General features: G+C 33.6%; 3 protein-coding genes across 4 annotated transcripts in view; all 3 read left to right on the forward strand.

Moving 5' to 3' along the window:
* Positions 1 to 5,277, forward strand: part of map3k22 (mitogen-activated protein kinase kinase kinase 22) — an 83,651-nt gene extending 78,374 nt beyond the window's left edge. Inside the window, exons 17-18 of the mRNA XM_051097639.1 lie at positions 937 to 1,114; positions 1,222 to 5,277. Coding sequence (XP_050953596.1) covers positions 937 to 1,114; positions 1,222 to 1,450 — 407 coding nt within the window. The 3' untranslated portion in view covers positions 1,451 to 5,277. The remainder of the gene's footprint in view (positions 1 to 936; positions 1,115 to 1,221) is intronic.
* A 2,255-nt stretch (positions 5,278 to 7,532) lies between these two features.
* cry-dash (cryptochrome DASH) lies at positions 7,533 to 19,294 on the forward strand. Of its 2 annotated transcripts, XM_051098686.1 has the most exons (14): positions 7,533 to 7,710; positions 9,272 to 9,444; positions 9,527 to 9,620; positions 9,723 to 9,853; positions 11,936 to 12,084; positions 12,345 to 12,433; positions 13,128 to 13,201; positions 13,287 to 13,376; positions 13,467 to 13,546; positions 13,663 to 13,722; positions 14,615 to 14,772; positions 14,864 to 14,983; positions 18,305 to 18,481; positions 18,576 to 19,294. In XM_051098686.1, the coding sequence occupies exons 1-14, from the start codon at positions 7,648 to 7,650 to the stop codon at positions 18,675 to 18,677; spliced, it is 1,560 nt and encodes a 519-aa protein (XP_050954643.1). In that variant the 5' UTR covers positions 7,533 to 7,647; the 3' UTR covers positions 18,678 to 19,294. The 2 variants fall into 2 exon arrangements, with proteins under 2 accessions (XP_050954643.1, XP_050954644.1); XM_051098687.1 differs by lacking the exon at positions 9,272 to 9,444 and having other exon boundaries at positions 7,569 to 7,710.
* Positions 19,295 to 20,754: 1,460 nt separating this feature from the next.
* On the forward strand, positions 20,755 to 27,077 carry myd88 (MYD88 innate immune signal transduction adaptor). Its single transcript, XM_051098688.1, has 5 exons — positions 20,755 to 21,302; positions 21,800 to 21,922; positions 22,010 to 22,190; positions 22,832 to 22,923; positions 24,471 to 27,077. The coding sequence occupies exons 1-5, from the start codon at positions 20,999 to 21,001 to the stop codon at positions 24,623 to 24,625; spliced, it is 855 nt and encodes a 284-aa protein (XP_050954645.1). The 5' UTR covers positions 20,755 to 20,998; the 3' UTR covers positions 24,626 to 27,077.
* The last annotated feature ends 339 nt before the right edge of the window (positions 27,078 to 27,416 follow it).

The raw sequence follows: 27,416 nt of genomic DNA on the forward strand, positions 1-27,416 counted from the left end.
TAATCAAGCAAAATGGCGATTAATTGAGTCCAGTTACCTAAAATACATATAAAAAAGCAATGAGGCAATAATAAATGGTTAAAAAATAAAATATCATATAGAATGTTATTGAACAAAACAGTTAAAATACAGAATGTAATAAATATATGTGTGTACTGTGTATATGTAAATGTAGATATAAGTATACACACATACGTATATGTATACATTTTAAGAAATATATGTAATAATTAGTGCTGGTAAATCGATTAATCGCAATTAATCACAATAAATCACATTTAAAGTAAGTTTGTGTTTACGTAATTTATGTGTGCGTACTGTGTATATTTATATGTATAAATAAATATGAATATATATATATATATATACACACAGAAATATTTCTTAAATATATACATGGATGTGTGTGTATTTATATATATGTATAAATATATACAGTACACACTACACACACATTATGTAAACATTATGTTTTTTATTCTGGATGTGATTAATCGTGATTGTAATTGTGATTTGACAGCACTAATGTAATTAATATCTAAAAATCTCCATAGTTGTATAAACTACATTTTTTACTTTTTTTCTTGTGGAAATTGGAAATCGGATATATCCACATTAAGTATGGTCTGCAAAGGAAGGAGTCTCTGTCCTCTGGTATTCTGTCTTAATTTTCCGTTCACAATACAGTCAGACTTCCAGGGTGTGGAAATCTTGTGGCTGGCGGGAATTAGTCACTACTCAAACAAGCACAAATCTCACAGGCAACACGGCTAAAGCAACGGAAAATCACTCCGACTAGAAGCGTGGGAAGAAACAGTGTGTCTCAAACTTCAAACGCCGTCAGCCATAGGCAGCTTATAATTTTTTGCAGTTGTCATTGTTGGTCAGACAAACATCTCAGCTGGGGTAACTCAATCTACATGTGTTTCCTCACAGGCGCTAACATTCTGAGGGACTCCTCGGGAAATGTGAAGCTGGGAGATTTCGGGGCTAGCAAGCGCATTCAAACCATCTGCATGTCCGGGACGGGAATCAAATCGGTCACCGGCACCCCCTACTGGATGAGTCCGGAAGTCATTAATGGAGAAGGCTACGGACGCAAAGCAGATATCTGGTGAGATTTCATTGAATTTTAGTCAACCTTGCCTAAGACTGAAAAATATGTGGATGGAAACTAGCTAGCTTGTACGCTAACAGTCCCATACATCTCTCTCTCCTCAGGAGTGTTGCCTGCACGGTTGTAGAGATGCTAACCCAAAAGCCCCCATGGGCTGAATATGAAGCAATGGCAGCCATTTTCAAGATCGCAACCCAGCCGACTAAGCCAAACCTGCCCGAGGGCGTGTCCGACGCGTGCAGGGACTTCCTGCGGCAGATCTTTGTGGAAGAGAAATGGCGGCCCACTGCCGAGGGGCTTCTCAGCCACCCTTTTGTCCAGGGCAGCTTCTGATCCTACAGATCTGAGATCTCTCTGGAATCCCCAGGGAAGACCACACACCTGCCCGCGGACAATCACCACTCTGCCTTCCAGGGTCCGGAGAAACCCACCAACCAGCCAACTAAGAACAAACGTGACCATAACGAGGGGGCGTGTATCTCCCCAACGCAGCTCAACAAATATCATAAGAGGGAAAGTATGGACAGCAAAAACCTTTGAAGCACTTCCCATATTGTTAGTCAGAGTCAAAGCCCTGTCCCAAATGACGCACTTGACTTGAGACCGCAAGGTGTCCCATTTCTTATTTCATGAGCTACACACTCCGTTTGCTAAATAGACCCTTCTCACATTTTCAGGGTTTCTCAGAAGTAGGAGTTGTCATAGTTGGGTAGACTTACACAGAAAATTAATTTTGTGTTCCTGTTAGCTCCAAAAGCAAAAGAAAAACCATGATAGCATTTCCACGACTTTCCAAAAGAGGAAAAAAATAGAGAGATTAATTATAGCAGTCAGAAGAAAGAAATGACGTCAGATGTCAGCAGTGTTTATTCATTTTTTTTTGTAATTTACTGTCAAGGTAATATAAAAATTATAGCACTATAAATGTATATTAGTTTATTTAAAATGAAAAAACTTTTTACTAGATTTACAATGTTGATAACCATGGAAACGTCATCACAGTCTGAAAAGGGATTGTTGTTTACAGCCCAATATTACTCAGCATTCCTTGTGATAAATTGCATAAACGTTTTTTTTTTTTTTTTTTTTTTTTTTTTTGCCAATCCATTAATTTATCCCCAAAATAAATTTTAATTTATCGAATACAACTGTTTTAATAATTAAGACTCATTAAAATATAATTCAGTGTTTTGGGGAAAACACTACTTAGTAGTTAAGTAAGTAATAATGATTTATAATAATAAATAGTGCTGTCAAACGATTAATCACAATTAATCACATCCAAAAGTAAAAGCTTTTGTTTACATAATATATGTACAGTATATACGACTGTGTATATTTATTATGTATATAAATACACACGCATAAAGAGTATATATTTTGAAAATATTTACATGTATCTGTTTATATTCATAAATTTTATTCAAAATCAAAATAACATAATTTTCTTATATATACATATATACATGTAATAATTAGTACTGTCAAATCGATCGATTAATCGCAATAAATCACATTCAAAGTAAAAGTTTGTGTTTACATAGTATATGTGTGCGAACTGTGTATATATACACTACCGTTCAAAAGTTTGGGGTCAGTAAGACTTGTAATAGTCTTTAAAGAAGTCTCTTATGCTCATCAAGGCTGCATTTATTTGATTAAAAATATAGAAAAAAAAACAGTAATACTGCAAAATGTTTTTACAATATAAAATAATGTTTTTTATTTTAGAATTTATTCCTGTGATGAAAAGCTGAATTTTTATCAGCTGTTACTCCAGTCTTAAGTGTCACATTGTCCTTCAGAAATCATTCTAATATGCGGATTTATTATTAGAATGATCAGTGTTGGATAATATCAACAGTTGTGCTGCCAAATATTTTTTGGAACCTGTGATTTCTTTTTTTTTTTTTTTTTTTTCAGGATTCTTTCATGAATAACAAGTTTAAAAAGTACAGTGTTTATTCAAAATATAAATATTTTATAACAATGTAAATTATTTATTATTAACTTTTAATAAACTTTTAATTATTAACTTAATACATCCTTGGTGAATAAAAGTATTAGTTTCTTAAAAAAAAAGAAAAAAAAAAGAAAAGAAACAATAAAAATGTACTGACCCCAAACTTTTGAACGGTAGTGTATGTATGTAGAAATAAATAAATACATGTATACTATATATGTGTGTGTGTATATGTATATATATATATATATATATATATATACACACAAATATTTCTTAAATATATACATGTATGTGTGTGTATTTATATATACATATAAATATATACAGTACACACTACACACACATATTATGTAAACACAAACTTTTATTCTGGATGCGATTAATCGTGATTAATCGTTAACTGTGATTTGACAGCACTAATATAATTCATATCCAAAAATGTCCAAAGTTTTATAAACTACATTTTTCTTGTTCTTTATTATTGACACTCCTGTTTTTTTCATTTGGGACAGAGCTTTGACTAGGGATTGATACAATGCAGTCAAAGTGCCAACACTTCGTATACTGCCACAGATTGGCACAAAAAGTGTCACTGCCCAAACAATACTGATTACAGTAGCTTAGTTTACATGCATTACTGCCGGTTGACTTTATCTGATCCCCTGATGCACTTGAAACCAGGCCAAGCGTTCTGATGCGATACGACAGGGGTTGCTGGACAAATCACAAACGGTCTGAATTTATCACAAATGTATTAGTGTCCTTTTAAGGTGGTCTTTTGTTTTGCAGAATTCATTTGGTCATAAAAGAGAGTTGATTTTGATTATGGCTCATGTACCTCTGTATCCCTGGGTCCAATCCTGAGTGTCGCTGAAAGTACATAGTAAAGACCTCATGGAGCAGTTATGATATATGTACTGTACAATACTCGTTTGAGTAATTTTTTTGTTAAGATTACTGTGTTTGATGGTTAGAATCTAACCAAATGAGAATGACACAGAGTAAGACATATGCAACCACCAAAGTGGTATGAGACAGAGAAATGTGTCATTTTTTCATGTCTTTTCAGCTAATGAAGACTGTATAAACACATTTTTTATATTATGTAAAGTTTTAGTTAAAGCACTCTTTACCCAGAGATAATCACTGTAAATACGTTCCCATTGCACTCTTGGACTCATGCATAGAGCACATAGGATAATCAGCTGAGATATTTTTATACGTTTTTTAAATTCACGTTTGGAATGAAATTACCAACTTTTTGTATTATTATGAAAAATACCCTAAAGTGTCAAAGCAATATTTCAGAGAAGACTACTACGGCTGGTGTGTTAGCATTCTAGTACTGTCCACTCAGTCGAATACAACCAAAGAGTGAGATGCTTGAATTATGAATTTGGTCACTTCAGAACTGCTCAGTGTTGCTGAAACAGTCTTGATTTGTAACCTAAATGGTGAGTTTTTTTCATTTGTTGAATCAAATTGTTTGCTGATGTGCAGAAATGTCCCTGTCATTGTGGAAATGAACACAGAGCAACAAAAATTGTAAAGCAATAGTTCAGACAAAAATTAAACTACAGATTTGGAGAAATTTAGCGTTGCTCAACAATGGATTCTCTGCAGTGAATGGGTGCCGTCAGAATGAGACCTGATCACAGTAATCCACAAGTAATCCACACGATTACCGTGAAGCAAAAAACTGCTGTGGATTTGTAATCCATTGTTAATAAGTTTTGGATTCTCGTTGTGACGGCACCCATTCATTGCAGTGGATCTATTGGTGAGCAAGTGATGCTAAATTTCTCCAAATCTGCTCTGATGAAGAAACAAACTCCACATGGATGAGATTTTTAGATGAACTATTCCGTTCGACATTGTTTTATATGACATTATTTTCATCTTGTCCAAATGTAAATGTCAAACTTTAAACATTTGATGCTATGATTGCTGTTTCATGTTCTGAACTCAAGAAATACACCAGCAGCAATTCACGTTGCAATTAGTGCCTTCTCTGATGCCCTTATTCTGAGAGGTCAGTCATTTTAAAAACGTTTTAACAGTGGAATGTGTTTTCTGATGTCCTTCGGATGGTTTCAGTATCACGCATTGATTCTGTCAAGGACATTTGCTGATCTTTGATTGTATTGTAAATACATACTGTACCAAGCTGTCATAATGTTTCATTATATTCAAAGTACCTTAGTCACAGTATATTATTATTGTTCTGATTGTGGAGAGGTCTGAATTTCAGATGACCTCAGCTGAGGGTGAACAGACCACGCTGGTTTTTGAGGGGCTTAGAATGAAGAATTCTGTGCTGCCTTGATGAAAAAGCCTGGAAACATTTACCAGTGATTTTGTACATTGGAATAAATAAATTTATTGTCTAAAATTGGCTTCTTTGGTATATTGCTGTTGGTTTTTAACATGGAAAAATGTTAATGTTTTTAATTGTTTAGTAGTAAATATAAGTTTAAATAGTTCACCCAAAAATGAATTACTTACCTTTGTGTTGTTCTAAACCCATAAGACCTTTGTTTGTCTTTAGAAAACAAATTAAGATATTTTTGATTAATTCAAGATCTTTCTGACCCTGCATAGACAGCAATGCAACTGACACGTTCAAGGCCCAGAAAGGTAGTAAGGACATCATTAAAATAGTCCATGTGACATCAGTGGGTCAACCTTAATTTATTCACCAAATTTGTTTTCATAACTCATCATCAGTCGGCCATATTGGCAGCACTGAAGTAAACAATACCACTAAACTGAACAAAACTCAGAAATTTTGCCGATTATTGCTGCTGAAAGTGGTCATTTATTCTCAATTATTTGAGCTGTACTAATAGGTCTGGGAAAAACATATGGAGTACTATAGACTTCCAAAAGTTATAACAAATTAAGGAGGAGTGCAAAAGGAACAAAAGGCATTTGTGGTTGACCGAATTGAACCAGGAGTTCCAGGGCATGAATTTTGACAACATTCGTGTTTGTTCTTATCAGCTCCAGTCAGGTAGGTGAAATATTAGGCTAATATTTTAATTAATACTTCACATATGTATCTTTACCACTGATCTACTTTAGTATGTCAACATATCATGACCTTTCCTGCTTACTAAGTCCTTCTCTATATGATTTAGCTGCTTCCACACATTTTTTTCATGGTTTAGACAGCATAAATTAGCAGAACAATGGATTCAGTAGTACATTAACCATGCAATTCAAGCTGTTGTTTACATCCGAGTATCTCCATTATGGCCGCCCATCCGGGTACCTGACCAAACTGTGATGTAAGTGCAAATTCACTATATTCTGGTTCAAATAAGTAAGGCTGGGCAAAAAATTGCAAGAAATCCTCTGTCGAAATGTTCAGACATGCCAGGTTTTCACAACAAAACGCATGTAATGGCTACTCAAACCAAGCCTAAAAGTAGCCTAATTGCTTTCAAGGGGGACCCCCAGTAAAAATCGTATTCCAAGGTGTAAAACACATGTCTCATGGTGCTATTCCTCTGGTAAAATTAGCATTCCAGGGGATAAATATTGTCTTATTGGGGTTGCTTCAACCCGCGGACATAAAAAAACAACCCACAGCAACAATACGAAAGTAGCCCAATTTCGCGGGAAAACCGCGGACATGGCAACAATGGTTTGTAAACAATGCAGACGCAGGTATAGCATTACAAACACCCTCGCATAGCGTTAACTAGTTTTTTGTAACATGATGAAAAGGTGATATAATACAAAGTATAGTGTTATAAATGCACATATATATTTTTAAAAATCAAAATATAAAAAAGTTTAAAGGATTTATGATGATGATGACCGTTAAAACGCGTCATCACAGGCTTGTGAAAAGGGTCCATTCGTTCATCTTCAGAACACAAACCAAGATTTTTTCTGATGAAATCAAAGGACATGAGGGTGATTAATGACGGAATTTTCATTTTTGGGTGAACTAACTCTTAAAATATTTTAATATCTTATAATTCTAGACAAATACGGTGTATATACAGATTTTCATCTTGCATACTTTTTAAATACAAAGTGTAAAAAGTAACATATTCTACATAATGAAGCGTACAGCGGCCAATAACATAGTAATACACTTAATATGAATTGAGTGCATTTTATACGTATTTCATTTTATTAGACCAGGTGGCATCAAATAATGGAACTTATTTCTGTTAATTACTTGAGCAAATTCTCTCAAAATTATGTTTAAACACTAAGGGGCATTTTTTTTTTATCGTTTTAGCTTGAACATAACCAGCTTTTTATTGTATTTTCCCCATATTAAATAATTATTTCTTACGTGTTACCTTTTCCTAAACGTTTAACTGCAGCTTAGTCCAAACTGTTTCGTTTTTTTTTTTTTTAAGACGCTTTATTGACAGAGTAAGTTTGGTAAGAAGATCACGTGTTCTTTCAGACTGCATGTTTGGTAACCTCACGCGTCTGTTACCTAAACGGGCCCATGGTTTGGCTACACTTCCACTGCTGGTCTGTCTGCATGCTCGACATAAACGCGATCGCTTGAGACTTCTTTAAAGACACTTCCAGGATGTCCGCTTCTCGTACGGTTATATGTCTGCTGAGGAACGACCTGCGTCTGCATGATAACGAGGTAATGTAAATATGACATGCTTTATAATCTATAGGAACAAAGAAGCGTACAGTCTCTTGACTAGGGCACAACACACTCGTGCCTAAACTCAAATGCTTAAACGTTATTACATGGTGTCCTGTTCGAGATGTAACAAGTCGCAGTGATTATCTTACTAATATTAATGTTTACACATAACACGGAATACTTGAGAATAATAAATGGAGTTCGTTTAATCTATTTGAGTTGCAAAACATGATATCCATGTGAAGTGAAATCTGGGCGCTCATTGGTTGGTTTGTCGGTAATCGTCACTAGGGGGCGTGGCTACATGCTACCGCTTCTGTGGATAAATGTACTGTTTATATACTGTTATTAACAGTAAATATACTGTTTAAAATCAAATGAATCAGTGGAAAATATCTGGGTTTGTTTTAAGTTATTCGTATTTTTAATGCTGTCTTTATTTGTTTTTGGTAATAATTTAATATATGTAACTAAATAGTGTTTATCTCGCTCTCTCTCTAGCAACAACATTTATGACAAGTAAATATATTACAAATATAAATGCATTAAGAGGAGAACTTTAATACAAATATTGTAGATTACATTTATTAAATATTTAATTATTTCTAATATTTAAACCAAATATAAATGTATAGCCTGCATTTATTTGATCCAAAGCAAAACTTTTACTATTAAAAATAACTGCTTTTTATTTGAATATGTTTTAAAATGTAATTTATTTCTGTGATCGAAGCTAAATTTTTAGCATCATTACTCCAGTCTTCAGTGTCACATGATCCTTCAGAAATCATTCTAATATACTGATTTGCTGTGCAAGAAACATTTTATTATTATCATTATTATCAATATTTAAAACAGCTGAGTACATTTTTTTTTTCAGGATTTTTTTTCATATAGATCTGATCAGCATTTACACTATACCATTCAAAAGTTAAATTCAGTATTTTTTAATAGAAGTTAATACTTTTATTTAGCAAGGGTGCTTTAAATTGATCAAAAGTGCTGATAAGGACACTTATAATGTTACAAAAGATTTCTATTTCAGATAAATGCTGTTCTTCTGAACTTTCAATAAAGAAACCTGAAAAAAGTACTTTTTTCAGCATAATAATAATAATAACAATAATAAATGTTTTTAAGCAGCAAATCAGTATATTAGAATGATTTCTAAAGGATCATGTGACTGGAGTAGATGTTAAAAATTCATCTTTGAAATCACAGGAATAAATTACATTTTAAAATATATTCAAATAGAAAACAGTTATTTTAAATAGTACAAATATTTCAGAATTTTACTGTTTTTACTGTACTTTGGATCAAATAAATGCAGGCTTGGTGAGCAGAAGAGAATATTTAAAAAAAAAAAAAAAAACTGTTCAAAAACTTTGTATATGACACTAACAAACCTTAAATTTGTTACATTAGTAAACACATTTTAATTCTGTGAAGTGGACAAATGAACAGTGAGTTTATGAACTGCAGTGCTTGCTTTGACAGGTTAAGCTTTGTTGGGCCTATTAGAAAAACATGAACCAGTTTTACCTCATTCATCCAGGTGTTTCACTGGGCTCAGAGGAATGCCGATCACATTATCCCCCTCTACTGCTTCGACCCACGCCATTACCAGGGCACCTATCACTTCAACTTCCCTAAAACCGGTCCGTTCCGTTTACGCTTCCTCCTAGACAGTGTAAAAGACCTGAGGGCCACTCTGAAGAAACGGGGCAGGTGGGAATTTCAGTACACACAGAATGTGCTTTCCATCCATATATTGATTTATATATGTTTGCCTTGTATATCCTTTGTACAGCACACTGTTGGTGAGACAAGGGAAGCCGGAGGAGGTTGTTAGTGAATTGATTCAGCAGCTGGGTTCAGTCACAGCTTTGGCTTTTCATGAGGAGGTGTGTTTCAGAGCTCTGTAAATGTGGCCACAGAGCCATATATATATAGGGCTGAAACGGAATTTAAAGTGCAGTCTGACACTTTCTGTCTATTGCCTGAAGGTGGCGTCAGAGGAAAAGTTTGTGGAGAAGAAGCTAAAGGACGTGTGCTGTCAAAACAAAGTCAAAGTTCAGACTTTCTGGGGTTCTACACTTTACCACAGAGATGATCTGCCATTCAGTCACATTAGAGGGTAGGACAAGTGTTGCAGTGTAATTTATATACTATTATAGCATTTATTAATATTTTGTATATGTTTATTATTTATATTTTCAGTTGACATTTTAAGTTTTTTGTTCTGCTTTTGTCATATTATTAGTTTTTTTCTTTAACATTTCTATTTCACTCTCATTTTTATTACATTTTTGAGTTTAAGTGTAGTTTTCATTTTTTTCAATGTAAGTTTTTCATGTAATTTTTATATTTTACTTTATTTTAGAATTTGGTCAATTACTGAAAACTGTAACAGTTTTAGTTAACAATAACAACACTACTGTTAAATAGTATTATACTTAATAGGTAACTACGGTTAACTAGTAAGTGTAATCATAGTTAATCCTTTAATGGGATTTCGACAGTTAATGATTAAAATTAAAATTTTAAGAAGAATTGCGTGATAGAATTTGTGATTAAAAACTCGCAATTCTGACTATTTCTTGCAATTATGAGTTTATATCACAATTCAAAGAAAAAAAAATCTAAATTGTGACTTAATATATTTATATCTTGCAATTCTGACTTTACAACTCAGTTGTGGGTTTATATCACGCAATTCTGAGGAAAAAAAAACAGAACTGCAAGTTACAAAGTCCAATTTTATGGAAAAAAAAAAGACTTATATGTTCTTGATTGTTAATGTCTCATAATTCTGACTTTATAACTCGCTATTGTGAGTTTATATCACGCAATTCTGAAAAAAAGACAAAATTGCAAGTTAATATTGCACAATTCTAAAAAAAACCCCACTAGAACTGCGAGTTTTAACGTCCAATTTTGAGGGGAAAAAAAGACTTATATATTTCTGCTAGTTAATGTCTCATAATTCTGACTTCATAACTCACAATTGTGAGTTTATATCACACAGTTCAAAGAAAAAAAAAGTCTGAATTGTGACTTAATATATTTATATCTTGCAATTCTGAACTTTTAGAATTGCAAATTATAAAGCCAAATTTTAAGGGAAAAAAAGACTTATGTTCTTATGAGTTAATGCCTCATAATTCTATTCTATTCTATAACTCGCTATTGTGAGTTTATATCACACAATTCTGAAAAAAAAGTCAGAATTGCAAGTTAATATCGCGTAATTCTGAAAAAAAAAAAAAAACAGAATCGCAATTTATAAAGTCAGGTTTCAAGGGGAAAAAAAGACTTGCATGTTCTTATGAGTTAATGTATCATACTTCTGATTTTATAACTCGCAATTGTTTAAATTTTGCAATTCTGAGAATAAAAGGCACAATTGTGAGTTATAAATCTAATTCTGAGGGAGAAAAAGACTTAATGCCTCATAATTCCAACTTTATACCTTGCAATTGTGAGTTTAAATCTCTGGGTTTGAGAAAAAAAGCCAGAATTGTGAGTATTACGCAATTCTGAGATTTTTTTTTTTCTTCATTGTGGCAGAAACGGGCTTCCATCGTTAGCCTATGGTCTCTTCTTTCATGCATAATATTTTTCAAATTAGTTAATTTCTGCATTTTTATTAGTACATCCTAATACATGTGTATGCTGTACATTAATGACTTTACCAAACAGTAATTTGAGTAATTTTGAAAACTTTGTATTAAAACCATTATCTGAACATATAAAATAGCACATAACTAATTTTTGAATTAAATATTTAATATTCTATTTAATTTATTATTTTATCTATTTTATTGTATTAATATTCTTTAATATTCTAATTTGTATATCATTAATAACATTTGTAAAATTTGTATATCATTAATTTGTAAAAATAATCACTTGCCATCACCCAGTAAATTTTTTTTTTAAACTACTGTACACAGATATTTCATTAACATACACTTTGGTGCTGACATATAAGAAAACATAACCAATTGCTTTAGCCCATCTATGTTAGTAACTTTAACAACTCATTCAACTTTCCTAGGAAACTTTACAGAAAAATCCCTGGAAACTAAAGCACTGCTGTAACTTCCTGTTTTTTATGATTTGATTAGTAATTGCAGTTTCAGTTTCAGTGTTAAACAATTTGTCTGCGTGACCTAATATCCGGTTTATGCTTCTAATTTTCGCTCTCTTTTGTAAGGTTACCTGACGTTTACACCCAGTTTAGAAAAGCAGTTGAGGGACAGGGCAGAGTGCGACCTGTACTTTCCACACCAGAACAGGTTAAATCTCTTCCTCTTGGACTGGAGGAGGGCCCCATCCCAACATTCGAGGGCCTGGGACAAACAGGTACTTTAATTTTTGAGTGAACTGCACCAGTATCTTAAGATACAAACCATGACACAGTCAGTAAGATGATGAAAAGCTCCAGGCTAAATCAGTTACTCATATTTCCTCTTTCTTAATATAGCTATTTTCAATGAATTATGTTGTGATTTCCTCTCAGCTGACTGTACAATCCTCAGAGGGATATTTGGAAGATAAACAGAATTTATTTTAAGTTGACCAGTGAGGAATAATCATGACATATTTCCTCTCTGTGGTTTCAGAGCCAGTGGACGACTGCCGCTCGGCCTTCCCATGCCGCGGTGGAGAGACCGAGGCTCTTGCTAGGCTGAAACATTACTTTTGGGATACAGTGAGGCCTTTTCTTTTAGTTTTCTGAAAATTACTTAAAGGAGTAGTTCACTCAAAAATGAAAGCTGCTGAAAATGTACCCACCCTCAGGCATCCAAGATACAGAACAGATTTGGAAAAATGTAGCATTACATCACTTGCTCACAAGTGGATCCTCTGCAGTAAATGGGTGCCGTCAGAATGAGAGTCCAAACAGCTGATAAAAACATCTCAATAATCCACAACTTGACTCTAGTCAATCAATTAACATCCTCATCTGCTTTCTCCACATTTGTCTTTTCTGAATCAGGAGAGAAATATGCACAGATCAAACACTGTGAATTAAACACAGTAAAAACAGGCTTCAGTTCTAAACAAATACTGTATGTCTGTGAATAGAAGATGAACAGAGATGAACATTTTTACTTGAGGAAGCGTTATTATGGATTATGGATGTATTTTGGCCAGAAACCAAATGACTGGAGTCGTGTGGATTGCTTGTGGATTACTGTGATGTTTTTATCAGCTGTTTGGACTCTCATTCTGACGGCACCCATTCACTGCAGAGGATCAATTGTTGAGTAAGTGATTCAATGCTGAATTCCTCCAAATCTGTTCCAATGAAGAAATAAATTAATCTACATCTTAGATGACCTGAGGGTGAATACATTTAAGCAAATTTTATTTTGGTGAACAACTTTTTGTTTTTATCACAGAATGCCATTGCAGCTTATAAGGAGACTCGGAATGGAATGATTGGAGTTGACTATTCCACAAAGTTTTCTCCTTGGTGAGCCCTCAGATTGATGTATTCATAATGCATGAGCAAAGTACAGACTAATGCTAAGCATTCATGGTTTTTCATCATCCTTCAGGCTTGCGTTGGGCTGCATATCACCCAGGTATATCTATGAGCAGATTAAGAAGTATGAGGTCGAACGAACCGCCAACCAAAGCACATACTGGTGAGTAACGTGGTTAGAAATGTGTTTTCAGATAAAATTAACTTGTGTCAGGTTTTTTATATGCAACAATACCAAATTTTTCTTCACCAGGGTGATATTTGAACTTCTCTGGAGAGATTACTTCAAGTTTGTGGGTTTAAAATACAGAAACAGAATATTTCATATGAATGGTAAGACTGGATTTATATGGCAAGTTTTTTTTTTGCTTTTGATCTATGTTGGTTTTAGTTTCTTGTTGATCTTTTTTTAATGATTAAACGATTTTTTCTTCCTTCATGAACTGAAGGTCTGCAAGACAAACATGTGTCCTGGAAGACAGATATGATATTGTTTAATGCATGGAAAGGTAATGCGACTCCTACTATTTGCTAGTGTTCTCCAGTTTTAATTTTGTACTTACTTACATCAACCAGTGAATACACATCTGAATACACATTGTAATTTCTTGAATTACAGTGCCTTGCGAAAGTATTCATACCCCTTCATTTTTTTTTTTTTCCCACATTTTGTTATTTTGCTGCCTTAATGTGCACCATAATGACAAAGCAAAAACAGAATTGTCATAACTTCATTAATGCAATTTAAAAAAAATGAAATAAGTACATTGCATAAGTATTCATACCCTTAAAAGGTTACTTCACCCCAAATTAAAATTTTGTCATTAATCACTTACCACCATGTCTTTCGAAACCCGTAAAAGCTTTTTTGTCTTCAGAAAACAATTTAAGATATTTTGAATAAAAACCTGTCCCACTGACTGCCAGTTAAATACCACTGACAAGACCAGAAAAGCATGAAAGACATCGTCAAAATAGTCCATCTGCCATCAGTGGTTCAACCATAATTTTACGAAGCTACAAAAATACTTTTTCTACGGAAGGGAAACTAAAATAACAACTTTATTCAACAGTTCGTCTCCTCCGCATTACAGCGCCATTTTAGAGAGTATCCGCTGGGAGCAAACAGCGTACGCCGTTCTGTGTCAGCTGTGTCGTGGGAATACGTTGTTTTCATTTGAATCAAGGCGTAAATAAATGTAGAAAACATATCCATGTGGTGTGGGAATAGATGTTAAAAACCTGTTTTTGCTTTACCACTATGGCGTATGGAGTGTAGATTGATGTGGGAAAAAAATCATTTAAAGCAGTTTAGCATAAGTCAGCATCATAAAAAAATGTGAAAAAATGAATCCTTTTGCAAGGCATTTTAAAAGTGAATATTTTTCACTTGCTGTTCAGAGGGGAGAACTGGTGTGCCGTTTGTAGATGCCAACATGAGGGAGCTTGCGCTGACAGGATTCATGTCCAACAGAGGACGTCAAAATGTGGCCAGCTTTCTGACCAAAGACTTGGGGTTAGATTGGAGATTGGGCGCTGAGTGGTTTGAATACCTGCTGGTAGGAAACATTTGCTGTATTTGATAGAGTGGGATGATGCTGTCTGCTTTTTACTGCCGTTGAATGCTGTATTATCTTTTGTTGGCGTCAGGTGGACCATGACGTCTGCAGCAACTATGGAAACTGGCTCTATAGTGCTGGAACAGGAAACGACCCACGAGAAAACAGGAAGTTCAATATGATCAAACAAGGACTTGATTATGACAATAACGTAAGTAGTAGTTTTTACAGGTCTTTCATGGTAACAACACGTTAAAAAAAATCACCTGCATTCTGATTCATACATTTTGCTGTTATGTCTAAAAAAAAAGAGAAGTTATCTAGTTGTAGATTTTAAAAAAAGCATAAAAAAATCAAACCATCATTTCAGAAAGGTTTTTTAAAAATCAAATAAATAAAAATAAATCATGCACCAACTCTTAAATTAAAAGTGCTTAATTTCACTCTAACATCAGCAAATTCGATGGATGTTTAAACAATTAAAATGACCATAAATAATAAATTGACAGCTGCTTTTAGTGCCTAAACGGATTAGAATCATATTAGGGGGTATAGGGGTAAGTTGTCACAGTGGAATATGTCTTTAAATAACCATAATTTAAATAGTTAAACAATTAAAAAAAAACAACCAACAACTCTTGAATTAAAAGTGCTTAATTACACTTGAATATAAGCAAATTAATGAACGTTTAAACAATTAAAATGACAATTAATAATAAATTAACAGCTGCTTTTAGTTCCTAAACTTATGTACAGGTGCATCTCAATAAATTAGAATGTCGTGGAAAAGTTCATTTATTTCAGTAATTCAACTCAAATTGTGAAACTTGTGTATGAAATAAATTCAGTGCACACAGACTGAAGTAGTTTAAGTCTTTGGTTGTTTTAATTGTGATGATTTTGGCTCACATTTAACAAAACCCCACCAATCTCAACAAATTAGAATATGGTGACATGTCAATCAGCTAATCAACTCAAAACACCTGCAAAGGTTTCCTGAGACTTCAAAATGGTCTCTCAGTTTGGTTCACTAGGCTACACAATCATGGGGAAGACTGCTTATCTGACAGCTGTCCAGAAGACAATCATTGACACCCTTCACAAGGAAGGTAAGTCGCAAACATTTATTGCCAAAGAAGCTGGCTGTTTACAGAGTGCTGTATCCAAGCATGTTAACAGAAAGTTGAGTGGAAGGAAAAAGTGTGGAAGAAAAAGATGCACAACCAACTGAGAGAACCACAGCCTTGAGAGGCTTGTCAAGGATAATCGATTCAAGAATTTGGGTGAACTTCACAAGGAATGGACTGAGGCTGGGGTCAAGGCATCAAGAGCCACCACACACAGACGTGTCAAGACGTGTCCTTTTGTTAAGCCACTCCTGAATCACAGACAACGTCAGAGGCGTCTTACCTGGGCTAGGGAGAAGAAAAAATGGACTGTTGTCCAGTGGCCCAAAGTCCTCTTTTCAGATGAGAGCAAGTTTAGTATTTCATTCGGAAACCAAGGTCCTAGAGTCTGGAGGAAGGGTGGAGAAGCTCATAGCCCAAGCTGCTTGAAGTCCAGTGTTAAGTTTCCACAGTCTGTGATGATTTGGGGTGCAGTGTCATCTGCTGGTGTTGGTCCACTGTGTTTTTTGAAATCAAAGTCACTGCACCCGTTTACCAAGAAATTTTAGAGCACTTCATGCTTCCTTCTGCTAACCAGCTTTTTAAAGATGCTGATTTCATTTTCCAGCAGGATTTGGCACCTGCCTACACTGCCAAAAGCACCAAAAGTTGGTTAAATGACCATGGTGTTGGTGTGCTTGACCAGCCAGCAAACTCACCAGTCCTGAACCCCATAGAGAATCTATGGGGTATTGTCAAGAGGAAAATGAGAAACAAGAGACCAAAAAAAGCAGATGAGCTGAAGGCCACTATCAAAGAAACCTGGGCTTCCATACCACCACAGCTGTGCCACAGACTGATCACCTCCATGCCACGCCAAATTGAGGCAGTAATTAAAGCAAAAGGAGCCCCTTCCAAGTATTGAGTACATATACAGTAAATGAACATACTTTCCAGAAGGCCAACAATTCACTAAAAATGTATTCTAATTTGTGGAGAGAGTGAATTGGTGGGTTTTTGTTAAATGTGAGCAAAAATCATCACAATTAAAAGAACCAAAGACTTAAACTACTTCAGTCTGTGTGCACTGAATTAATTTAAAACACAGGTTTCACAATTTGAGTTGAATTACTGAAATAAATGAACTTTTCCATGACATTCTAACTTATTGAGATGCACATGTAAATCATATTCATAAAGGCACATCCAAGTGTTTTCCACTTTTAAATACTCTTTTATTGATATTTAAGTGAGAAGGTTCTACTATCATTTTAACATACCTTAGTATTATTACATAATTTAGGGGTAAGTTGTCACAGTGGAACATGTCATTAAATAACCACAATTAAAGTAGTAAAATAATAAAAATAAAATAAAATAAATAAATAAATAAAGCACCAACTCTTGAAATAAGTGCTTAATTACACTCCAATAATTACACTTTAATATGGGCAAATTAATGGATGTTAAACAATTAAAATGACCATTAATAATAAATTAACAAATGCTTCATAGTGAATCATATTCATAAAGGCATATCCTGGTATTTTCCATTTTTAAATACTCTTTTTTTTATTTAAAAAAGCAGGTTCTAATATCACTGCATAATATAGGGGTAAGTTGTCACACAGGAACATATCATTAAATAAGCGTAATTTAAATAGTACAATAAAAAACCCCATAAAACACCGCAATTGGTAAGGGAATAAAAAAAATCAAACCATAGTTTTTGAATGGTTTTAAATAAATAAATAAATAAATCATGCACCAACTCTTGAATTAAAAGTGCTTTTTTACACTCAAATAGCAGCAAATTAAATAGATTGACCATTAATAATAAATTAACAGCTGCTTTCAGTGTCTAAACTTATGTGAATCATATTCATAAAGGCATATCCTGGTATTTTCCATTTTTAAATCCCATTTTTTATATTTAAGTAAGCAGGTTCTAATATGATTTTAACATGCCTTAACAGCACTGCATACTGTAGGGGTAAGTTGTCACACTGGAACATATCATTAAATAATCCTAATTTAAATAGTACAATAATAGTAATAATAAAAAAAACATCATAAACAAAAAAATCAAAACAGAATTTTTGAATATTAAAAAAAATAATAATAAAATAAATCATGCACCAACTCTTGAATTAAAAGTGCTTAATTACACTCAAATATCAACAAATTAAATGGATGTTTAAACAATTAAAATGACCATTAATAATAAATTAACAGCTACTTTTAGTGTCTAAACTCATGTGAGTGATATTTTCCACTTTGCTGTTCATTGTCACTTAAGTGATCATGTTTTACTATGAGCGTAAGTGTAAATATAGGAAGAGGAAGTTACACATGCTTCTGACGTGTCTGAGAGATGATAAGGCAAATTTTGACACACAATTGACACTAATAATGTATCTGTGAAGGGAGACTATGTGCGACAATGGGTTCCAGAGCTTCGAGGTATTAAAGGTGGAGACGTTCACACGCCCTGGACCCTCAGCAACTCTGCACTCTCACATGCCCAGGTTTCCCTCAACGAAACATACCCATCCCCTATCATCATAGCGCCTGAATGGAGTCGCCATATCAACAACAAATCAGTAAGATTATTAGCGACCTAATGTTATTGATTATTAAGGACAAAGATCAGTTTGTTTTCAAACTAATTACACAATCTTATTGTTTTTTTTTCAGTCTGGTCCACCAGGAAAAGGTAGAAAAGGCTCATCTTATACACCAAGACAACACAAAGACAGAGGCATTGACTTCTACTTCTCCAAGAATAAGGGTTTCTGAGGAGAAGGTGTAGTGGAAAAGTGCTTTTTCTGCTGCTGGGCAGTGCAAATAGATGTAAGGCATCTGTTTAGGTCACAAGTTACACAGTGGAATGAGGAAGAGGAAATGAAAAATAGCATGGTTTTGTGTTGCTCTTTCTGAATCTCTTTTCACATGCAGACACAGAAACCGCTGCTCACATACTACGGACTGTGAACTCAGATTTTTATGTTTTGTATATATTCTGTTAAATACAGTATTGTATTTTTGGTGGTTGACATAAATCCCTTCAGATGTCCTTGTCAAGGATGATTAAACATTTCGAAGTTGTTTTTTAGACTGTTACACCTAAAAATAAGGATTGGGATTTTTTGGGTGACTTCTCCCTTTCTCACATGAACCAGTTATATATATATATATATGAAATTATAGGAAAACTAAAAAAGTGTGAATAATGTGCACAAACAGAAGATTTTCTTCATTTATTGAGAAATAGGAAGTGAGAAGTACCAACTGTTTCAGTTTGGTTTTTGGTTTTAAAAACTAAGGTAAAATGCTGCAAAAGACAGCTGTGTGCTCAAAACGCCATGATTAGTAAAAAAGTTATTAAAATTAATAGTAAAAAAATATTTTCTATGCATATGCACTTTTTATCTTCCGAACATATTTTGCATTATCATTAATAAATTAACAGCTGCTTATAGTTCCTAAACTTGCGTGAATTATATTCATAAGGCACATCCTGGTATTTTCCACTTTTAAATACTCTTTATTGTTACTTAAGTAAGCAGGTTCTATCATTTTAAAGTGCCTGAACAGCACTGCGTACTATAGGGGTAAGTTGTCACAATGGAACGTGTCATTAAATAACCATAATTTAAATGGTAAAAAAATCACCAAAATTGATATGGGAAGCATAAAAAAATCAAACCATTATTTTAGAATGTTTTAAAAACAAATAAATCAATCATGCACCAACTCTTGAATTAAAAGTGTGTAATCACACTCCAATAATTGATGTTTGAACAATTAAAATGATCATTAATAATAAAATAACAGCTGCTTTCAGTGCATAAACTCATGTGGATCATATTCATAAAGGCACATCCTGGTATTTTCTACTTTTAAATACTTTTATTGATATTAAATGAACATTTTAACATCCCTCTATAGCACTGCATACTATAGGGGTAAGTTGTCAACGTGGAACATGTAGTTAAATAACCATAATTTAAATGGTAAAATAATTGTGAAAAATCACCAAAATTGATATGGGAAGCATAAAAAAATCCAAAACCATTATTTTAGAATGTTTTAAAACAAATAAATCAATCGTGCACCAACTCTTGAATTAAAAGTGTGTAACCACACTCCAATAATTGATGGTTTAAACAATTAAAATGATCATTAATAATAAAATAACAACTGCTTTCAGTGCCTAAACTCATCATATTCATAAAGGCACATCCTGGTATTTTCTACTTTTAAATACTTTTATTGATATTAAATGAGCAGGTTTCATTGATATTAAATGAGCATTTTAACATGCCTCAATAGCACTGCATACTATAGGGGTAAGTTGTCACAATGGGACATATTAAATTACCATAAATTAAATGGTAAAATAATCATAAAACACCAAAATTCATAAAGGAAGCGTAAAAAATCAAACCACTGCTTTAGAATGGTTAAAAAGTTTTTAACCTTTTAAAAAAAAAAAAACGTTTCTTGTCAAAAACATTGCTTCCTGTATGTTAGTCAAACTATTGACTTTTAGTGGACAATTCATATTTTAAAGCAAATCTGCTTCACAGTAAACTAAACTGAAACTAAGCTGCAAACATAATTAGCCCACTGTTAACATAAAATGTATACACGTTTCTGCAAAGAAACCATGGTAAGAACTTTTCCACCACCGTCAACTTTCAAGCGAAGATGTTGCGGAAATTGCCCATATTTGGTGTTGAGCGCTTTGTAAGCAGATCTCAGATCAGTGTTGGATTAATCTCTCTACTACGCACAAAATCCTAGCGCTGATCCTGAAACAGCCGCTCCTGCCTTTTTTTACGTAAACATCCCGTGGTCACGACTCCATTGGCTGTACGTGTATTTCGTCATTTCTCTGACTCAAGGTTTTGAGAACATTTCCTCAATCTTCACTTAAATATTTGTTGTTGCTTAATGTATTGTACTGTGTAGCGTACTACAGTTCGTGATATTTTGTTTCCTTTAGTTTATCGGTAGCGTCAGAAAATGGAATTAACTTTGTGATTACTTTCTTTTCTCGAGTTTAACGCGGAGATTAACAACGGCCGTTGGATAACTGTGATTTTACCATAAATATGGCATCAAAATTGAGTATAGTTTATGAGGAGATCCCAGTAACCGCTTTAAACTGCAGTTTCCGAAAGAAACTCGGGCTGTATTTGAATCCAACAAACACAGTGGCAGCAGACTGGAGGACGGTTGCCGAAATGATGGACTTTACCTACCTGGAGATCAAAAATTTCGAGAAAAGAGACTATCCCTTTGAAAAGGTCCTAACGGAGTGGGAAACTCGTCCAGAGGCAACAGTAGCAAGTCTACTGTCGTTTTTAGAAAAAGCTGAACGGAAAGATATTATATCAGACCTCAAAGAAATTATAGGTATGTCACACACATTTTATTTATATTACATCTTTTATGCTATACTGTATGTGATGTAAATGAATATTAAAAACATATTTCGTGTTATTACTATTATAGGCTTTAAATCATTAAAATGAATTCATTTAAATGCTTTATAGTCACATATATACCTTTTTACCAATATTAGTTTTTCATGTCAGATAAAAAAATATCAATGTACAAAAGGAAAGGAAAAAATCATTTAACTCTTTTATTTAAGAATTATTTATTTAGTCACACAGAGTAGAATAAGTAAAATAAGTAAGAATTCTCATATTGTATTGCAATTCCTGTCCATTTACTAAAACAAAAGTTGCAAACAAAAGCCAAAAAGAAATAAAAAGCATTGAGAAAAGAATGACTAATTCTGAGTACATGAGGACGTGACCGTTTAACAAATATGGGTTTCAATATTTTAAACAACAGAGAAGATCTTCATCTAAGTGCTGTTGTTGTCTGTTGGTGTTTGTGCACAGATGATGACTGCAGGAAGTATTTGGAAAGACAGCAGAGGAAGCCTGTCCAGGTTCCGGTGGTGGACAGCTGTGGGCCGCGCACACAGGAACGAGAAGGCATCACGCTGTTTGATGATCCACAAGGTGCTTTTTTCCCCTATTCTGTCTGAATGCACTGTGGAGTTAGTTGTATAGCAGATTACCAAACTAATCATTGTCTTCACTGGACAGGAATTACACCGGAGACCTTTGATGCTTTCATCTGCTACTGTCAGAGTGACTTCCAGTTTGTGCATGAGATGATAAAACAGTTGGAACAGACCGAATACAACCTGAAACTGTGTGTGTTTGATCGAGACGTCCTTCCTGGCACATGCGTGTGGACCATCGCCAGTGAGCTCATAGAAAAAAGGCAAGTTGGTTTGGGGTTATTTATTATTCAATGGTTACTTAATGTTAATCTTAAAAAAAAAAAAAAAAAAAAATATATATATATATATATATATAATAGTAATAATAATTTAATAACACTTGTACACTTATAAACACTACAAAATATAAAAATTAATAATGTTGCTTTTATTTTTAATTTCTTTAAATAAAATTCTGGACCACAGAACCAGTCATAAGTAGCATGGGTATATTTGTAGCAATAGCCAATAATACATTGTACGGGTAATCATTAGGATATTAAGTAAAGATCATGTTCCATGAAGATAATTTGTAAAATTCCTACCGTAAATATATCAGAACTTTTTGATTAGTAATATGCACTTCTATCGATTTCATTTGGACAACTTTAAAGGCGATTTTCTCAATATTTAGATTTTTTTGATTTGGTTTTGTGGTCCAGGATCACATATTAACATCAGTCATTTATTGTTCATCATGATTCTAAAAATCTGCTTTTGGTATTGGCCAAAATAATTTTACTATCTGTGCATCACTAGTTACTATTATTACATGCATTTTATGCATTTATAAATTCTTGATGAATTGTCTAATATCTTTAAATGTTTGTAATCAGTTGTAATAACATTTTTTGCCCTTTAGGTGCAAGAGGATGGTGGTGGTCATTTCTGATGATTATCTGGACAGTGATGCATGTGACTTTCAGACTAAGTTTGCACTCAGTCTTTGCCCAGGTACAATATTTCTCTTAACATTTAAGTTGCATTGCCATTTTTATTACTAGCTTATTAGTGCTGTTTGAATAGCCCTGTTGTTATTCTAAGATTTTTTGTCAAGTGTTTTTTTTTTTTTTTTTTTTTTGAGGCACTAAAACAGGCTCAAACCTGAAATTTGGAATGCAGAGTTGAAAGCCATAAACATACATGCACAAACAAATCCAGTCAAAAAAACTGAATTTACTGTATAACACCGATTGTTGTGGAATTTGCCACATTTTGGATGAATAAATCAAAAGTAGGTTAGCACACTTAAATCAAAACGCGATATGGACTAGTGTCTGTGAATCTTAAGCCGCAAAAAGATTATTTAAATATGAGTCTTGCATGTTCTGCGCATTTCTGTGTGAATGAATGTCGCAGACGCGTCGCGTGATGCTCACAGTGTTTTCAAAATTCTTCTGCCGCCTCAATATATGAGTACATGAACACATAAACATAATCTCTAATGCTCTAAGAGTCACTTCATGAGCATTTTGCCTTTACTTTTGAGAAAAACTGTCATCATGAAGGCTTCAAAACACCCTTTAAAATAAAAATTCGGTTTAACTTGAAGAAACTGTGACAGAAATATAATACTTAATGTAATGATAGCACTACTACTAATAAAAAACTATTATATTATTATTTTAAGGAATATTTACCAGAGAAATTGTTTACTTGAATTTATTTAACAGAAAAATGTAAATACACAACAGAGTATTTCGGAAAACATAAATCAATAAATAAATAAAATAATTTAAAAAAGTGTATATAAAAACAATTAATTACAGATGCTTTAAATTAAAATGGAATCAGAAAATTAATGGAAAACAGAATTTGATTTAAAAAAAAAAAACATATTTCATAGGGCCTTAAAATGTGATTTTTGTTTAATTTTCAATAATTTGCAGTTAAATTGTGTACTTTTTATGATTGTTTTATGATGCTTTTTAAGTAATATTTTTTTTATTTAACCATTAAAAGTCTGGAAAATTAAGACTTTAGTCAACTTGAAATGTTAAGTTGTACTAAGTGACAACTTAGAGTTGACTAAACAAAAAAATTGGTTTGTTAAACTTAAAAGCTGAGCTTGTTACCCATCTGCCTTAAAATTTGAAGTTGAATCAACTCAAATATCTAAGTTGTCACTTAGTACAACTAAACATTTCAAATTGACTAAACTTTTTTGAGTTGACTGAACTTAAAATTTAAGGCAGCCGTGTAACAAATTATTTTAAGTTGACTCAACAAATTGTTTTTACAGTATAACTGTCATAGCCCCATCTGGCAACAGGAAGTGCCACTTTCAACATGTTTTGAAATAGTCCTCCTAAATTTAAGATATTCTTAAAAGCATGTGCATTGGTTTCCTAAAGATTGAGTCTATCATTAGTGCTTGGAGCTGAGTTTCAATCATTGAACTCTGAGGCTGTGCTGAAGTATTTTGTCATTAAAACCTATGCTACAAAAGCAGCATAGAAACTCTTTCTAAAGTGTAACAGTGTCTTTTGTCTCTGTTGCAGGAGCTCGGTCTAAACGCCTAATCCCTGTGGTCTACAAATCCATGAAGAGGCCTTTTCCCAGCATTCTCCGTTTTCTGACCATCTGTGATTACACCAAACCCTGCACACAGATCTGGTTCTGGAAGCGGCTGGCCAAGGCGCTCTCACTGCCCTGATCTCCTCTATAGACACTGTTAAAGCTTTACTATGCAGTCATCACTGGGTACAACTACTCTCTGAAGGATGAAGGGAAAATACCTAGTGATTTGTGCTTGCTTGGGAGAGTTTCTCAGACTCAGTAGCGAGTCCAGCTTATGAACTTTCAAGAAAGGTACTTTACACCCGCCTTAATCAAAAGGTTGCTCAGCTTTTCAGAGCAAATCCCTACAGATGGTTATTCATTTTCGTTTCTTGTCACATTTACAATTTGCAGCGGTGGGTTTATTTTAGTGCTTTTGCAGGTGAGATCTAAATGTGCATCAACTATTTTGTTTGTATGAAATGAATGAAATATATTTGTGCATGTTATGTTTGCTCTTTGTACTCAACCTTTCTTGCTAAGTTAGCAGCTTAACGCAGATGAACAGATTTTAATTTTTATCTCGGTCACAGTCACAGTCATGGTTGGTTAACCATGTTTTTATGTCTTCAGTACCTCAAACTTCCTTTGACAGAACTTGCTTATCAATCTGTTAGATCAGAACTTTTATATTTGTTATGCATTGTACATGCAGATGAATATATATCGGCTGCTGTGCATATGGCATTGATGGTTACTCAAAAGCATATTCATATTTCACAGATCAGGTCTGTGTATATAGATCAACTTGCCACATTTACCACACTTCCTGTTCGGGGAAACTCTACTGAAGCGGTGAGAAATTCGTCTGAAAAAAAAATCTTCTGAAGCTGATAAGGAAAACAAACGAGTAGCAACTTCTGCTGCAAACATTGCAGATTTTAAGATAGAAATGTGTTTGTTTACGGACAAAATACTAGAATAATACTAAACGTCTTTTTAAACGACATTTTATAATCATATCATAAAATTCATATTATATTTGCCATGTTCGCAGGTGCACGCACTGCGCTGGTCCACCTATGGCTGAGATTTCTGGTTCATTATCCGTAATAAGGAGAAGAATAACAACGTGCAAACATTAATACTGTTTGCACTACAAACCAGTGTGTTCATTATTAAGATAATACATTAAAATAATATGGTAAGACACACCAATTTACCATATCAAGCAGCAAAATGAGAAAATTTACCACACTCCTATGGGGAAAAAATTAGGTGGATGACATGGAACTTATTCTTGAGAATATTGTCATTGTTCCTCATTTAATAGGATTTTCCTGTGTCTTCAGTTTTACTTTTCATTCTGATTTTTTGTATCCCTTTAACTCACACCACAGTTTCCTAAAGACATCATCCTTCAGGAAGTGACAAGTTTTAGCAGGTTTTGATGAATTTTGTGAAGTTTTATTGGCTTGTCTTATTTAATATTCCTATCCAACATTCGACGATGATTTTAGAGAAATTATTATTATGAAAATCTCAAAGAATAGTTTAAATAGATAAATAAATAGAATTACGTATGGGCTTGTTAAGTGATGACGTAATGCGTCCAACGAACGCTGTTTCCGGGTCCAAACCCAAACTCATTTCACTATCTCAGCAGCCGTTTATAAGCACTGTTTATTTATATTCAACATTTATGCTAAACGCTTTTAAATTAACGGTGTACGCTAACTTTACCGTCTCTGTGCTCACAACGTCCCAACACAAATAATTTATATATTTATTTATTTATATTATATTTTCATTGTATGACTATCTGGGACTTACGGTATGGAGTTCAAGGGTAACGTTATTATTATATTTTTATTGGTAGTATTATATCACATTGTTAGTGTATAATTAGTACCGTTTGTTGTTTTCTCATGTCATCTGACAGAGCATTTGGATCCGGAAGTCACGGAAGAGGTGACGCTTGACGTCAGACTTAACAAGCGAATATTCTTTGATTAGAAACATCTACATTTAGCGCTGTATTTCCATAATGAAGCTGTAATAAAAAAAAAATCTTAAACCTGCAGGCTTACCTCTAGAAGTCCTATAGGGTCATTCCGTGTTAACGGAGATCGCCGGCTTAAGTTTTTGATTTTGCTAATATTTTTTTCTGAGGAAAGATAAACGTGTATAGTGATGAAAGCCAAAATATTAAATGTCATGGATGTGTATTTACTAAATATATATAGGCATTTTCCACCTGAGATTAAAAGGCAATTTAAGGGGGTAAAAATTATTTTAGAAAGTTTGCAGCATCCTCATATTATTTTTTACACCGAGATTGGTAATTCTATTAGTAAAATCTGTTGACTTCAGCAATCTTTGTTACATTATGTGCCTATGATGACCATTCAAAAATGGGGAAACAGCACTTTTCAAGTTTTTGCTCCAAAGTTTGCATGTCTGTATCTCAAGAAGTATTAAAGATATTTTAATGTTGGTTCTTAACAAACTTGAATTCTGGCGTCTTAATTTTTTAAGGCTCCACATGGTTCGGTTCCAGAGGTATTGGAATGTCAATATGGTTCCAGGGGAAAACCAAATGAGACTTCTTTTCTTTTATAGAGAAATGTCTGAAGAACAAATAATGTTGGAACTAGAGATGTATCTCATTTCCCTCATTTCCTTCTGTCAAAACAACTGCACTGAACATACCTGAGTGCCATAAATATTGTTTTTACAAAATTTGCGTGCCTACGTAAGAAGTATTAAAGGTATGGCTATATGATTTTAGATTCTGCTTCTTAATGAACTCTTCAGTTCAGTTCCAGAGATATGGGCATCTCAATGAGGCTCTGTGTTCAGATTGTTAAATTTGACCCACTTTTAGTGTTTGAAAACCAAAAAAAAAGGAACATTTACAGTAAAATTATTATGCTGCCATCTTTCTG

The sequence above is a fragment of the Labeo rohita genome, chromosome 24, assembly GCF_022985175.1.
Source record: "Labeo rohita strain BAU-BD-2019 chromosome 24, IGBB_LRoh.1.0, whole genome shotgun sequence".
Lineage (NCBI taxonomy): Eukaryota > Metazoa > Chordata > Actinopteri > Cypriniformes > Cyprinidae > Labeo > Labeo rohita.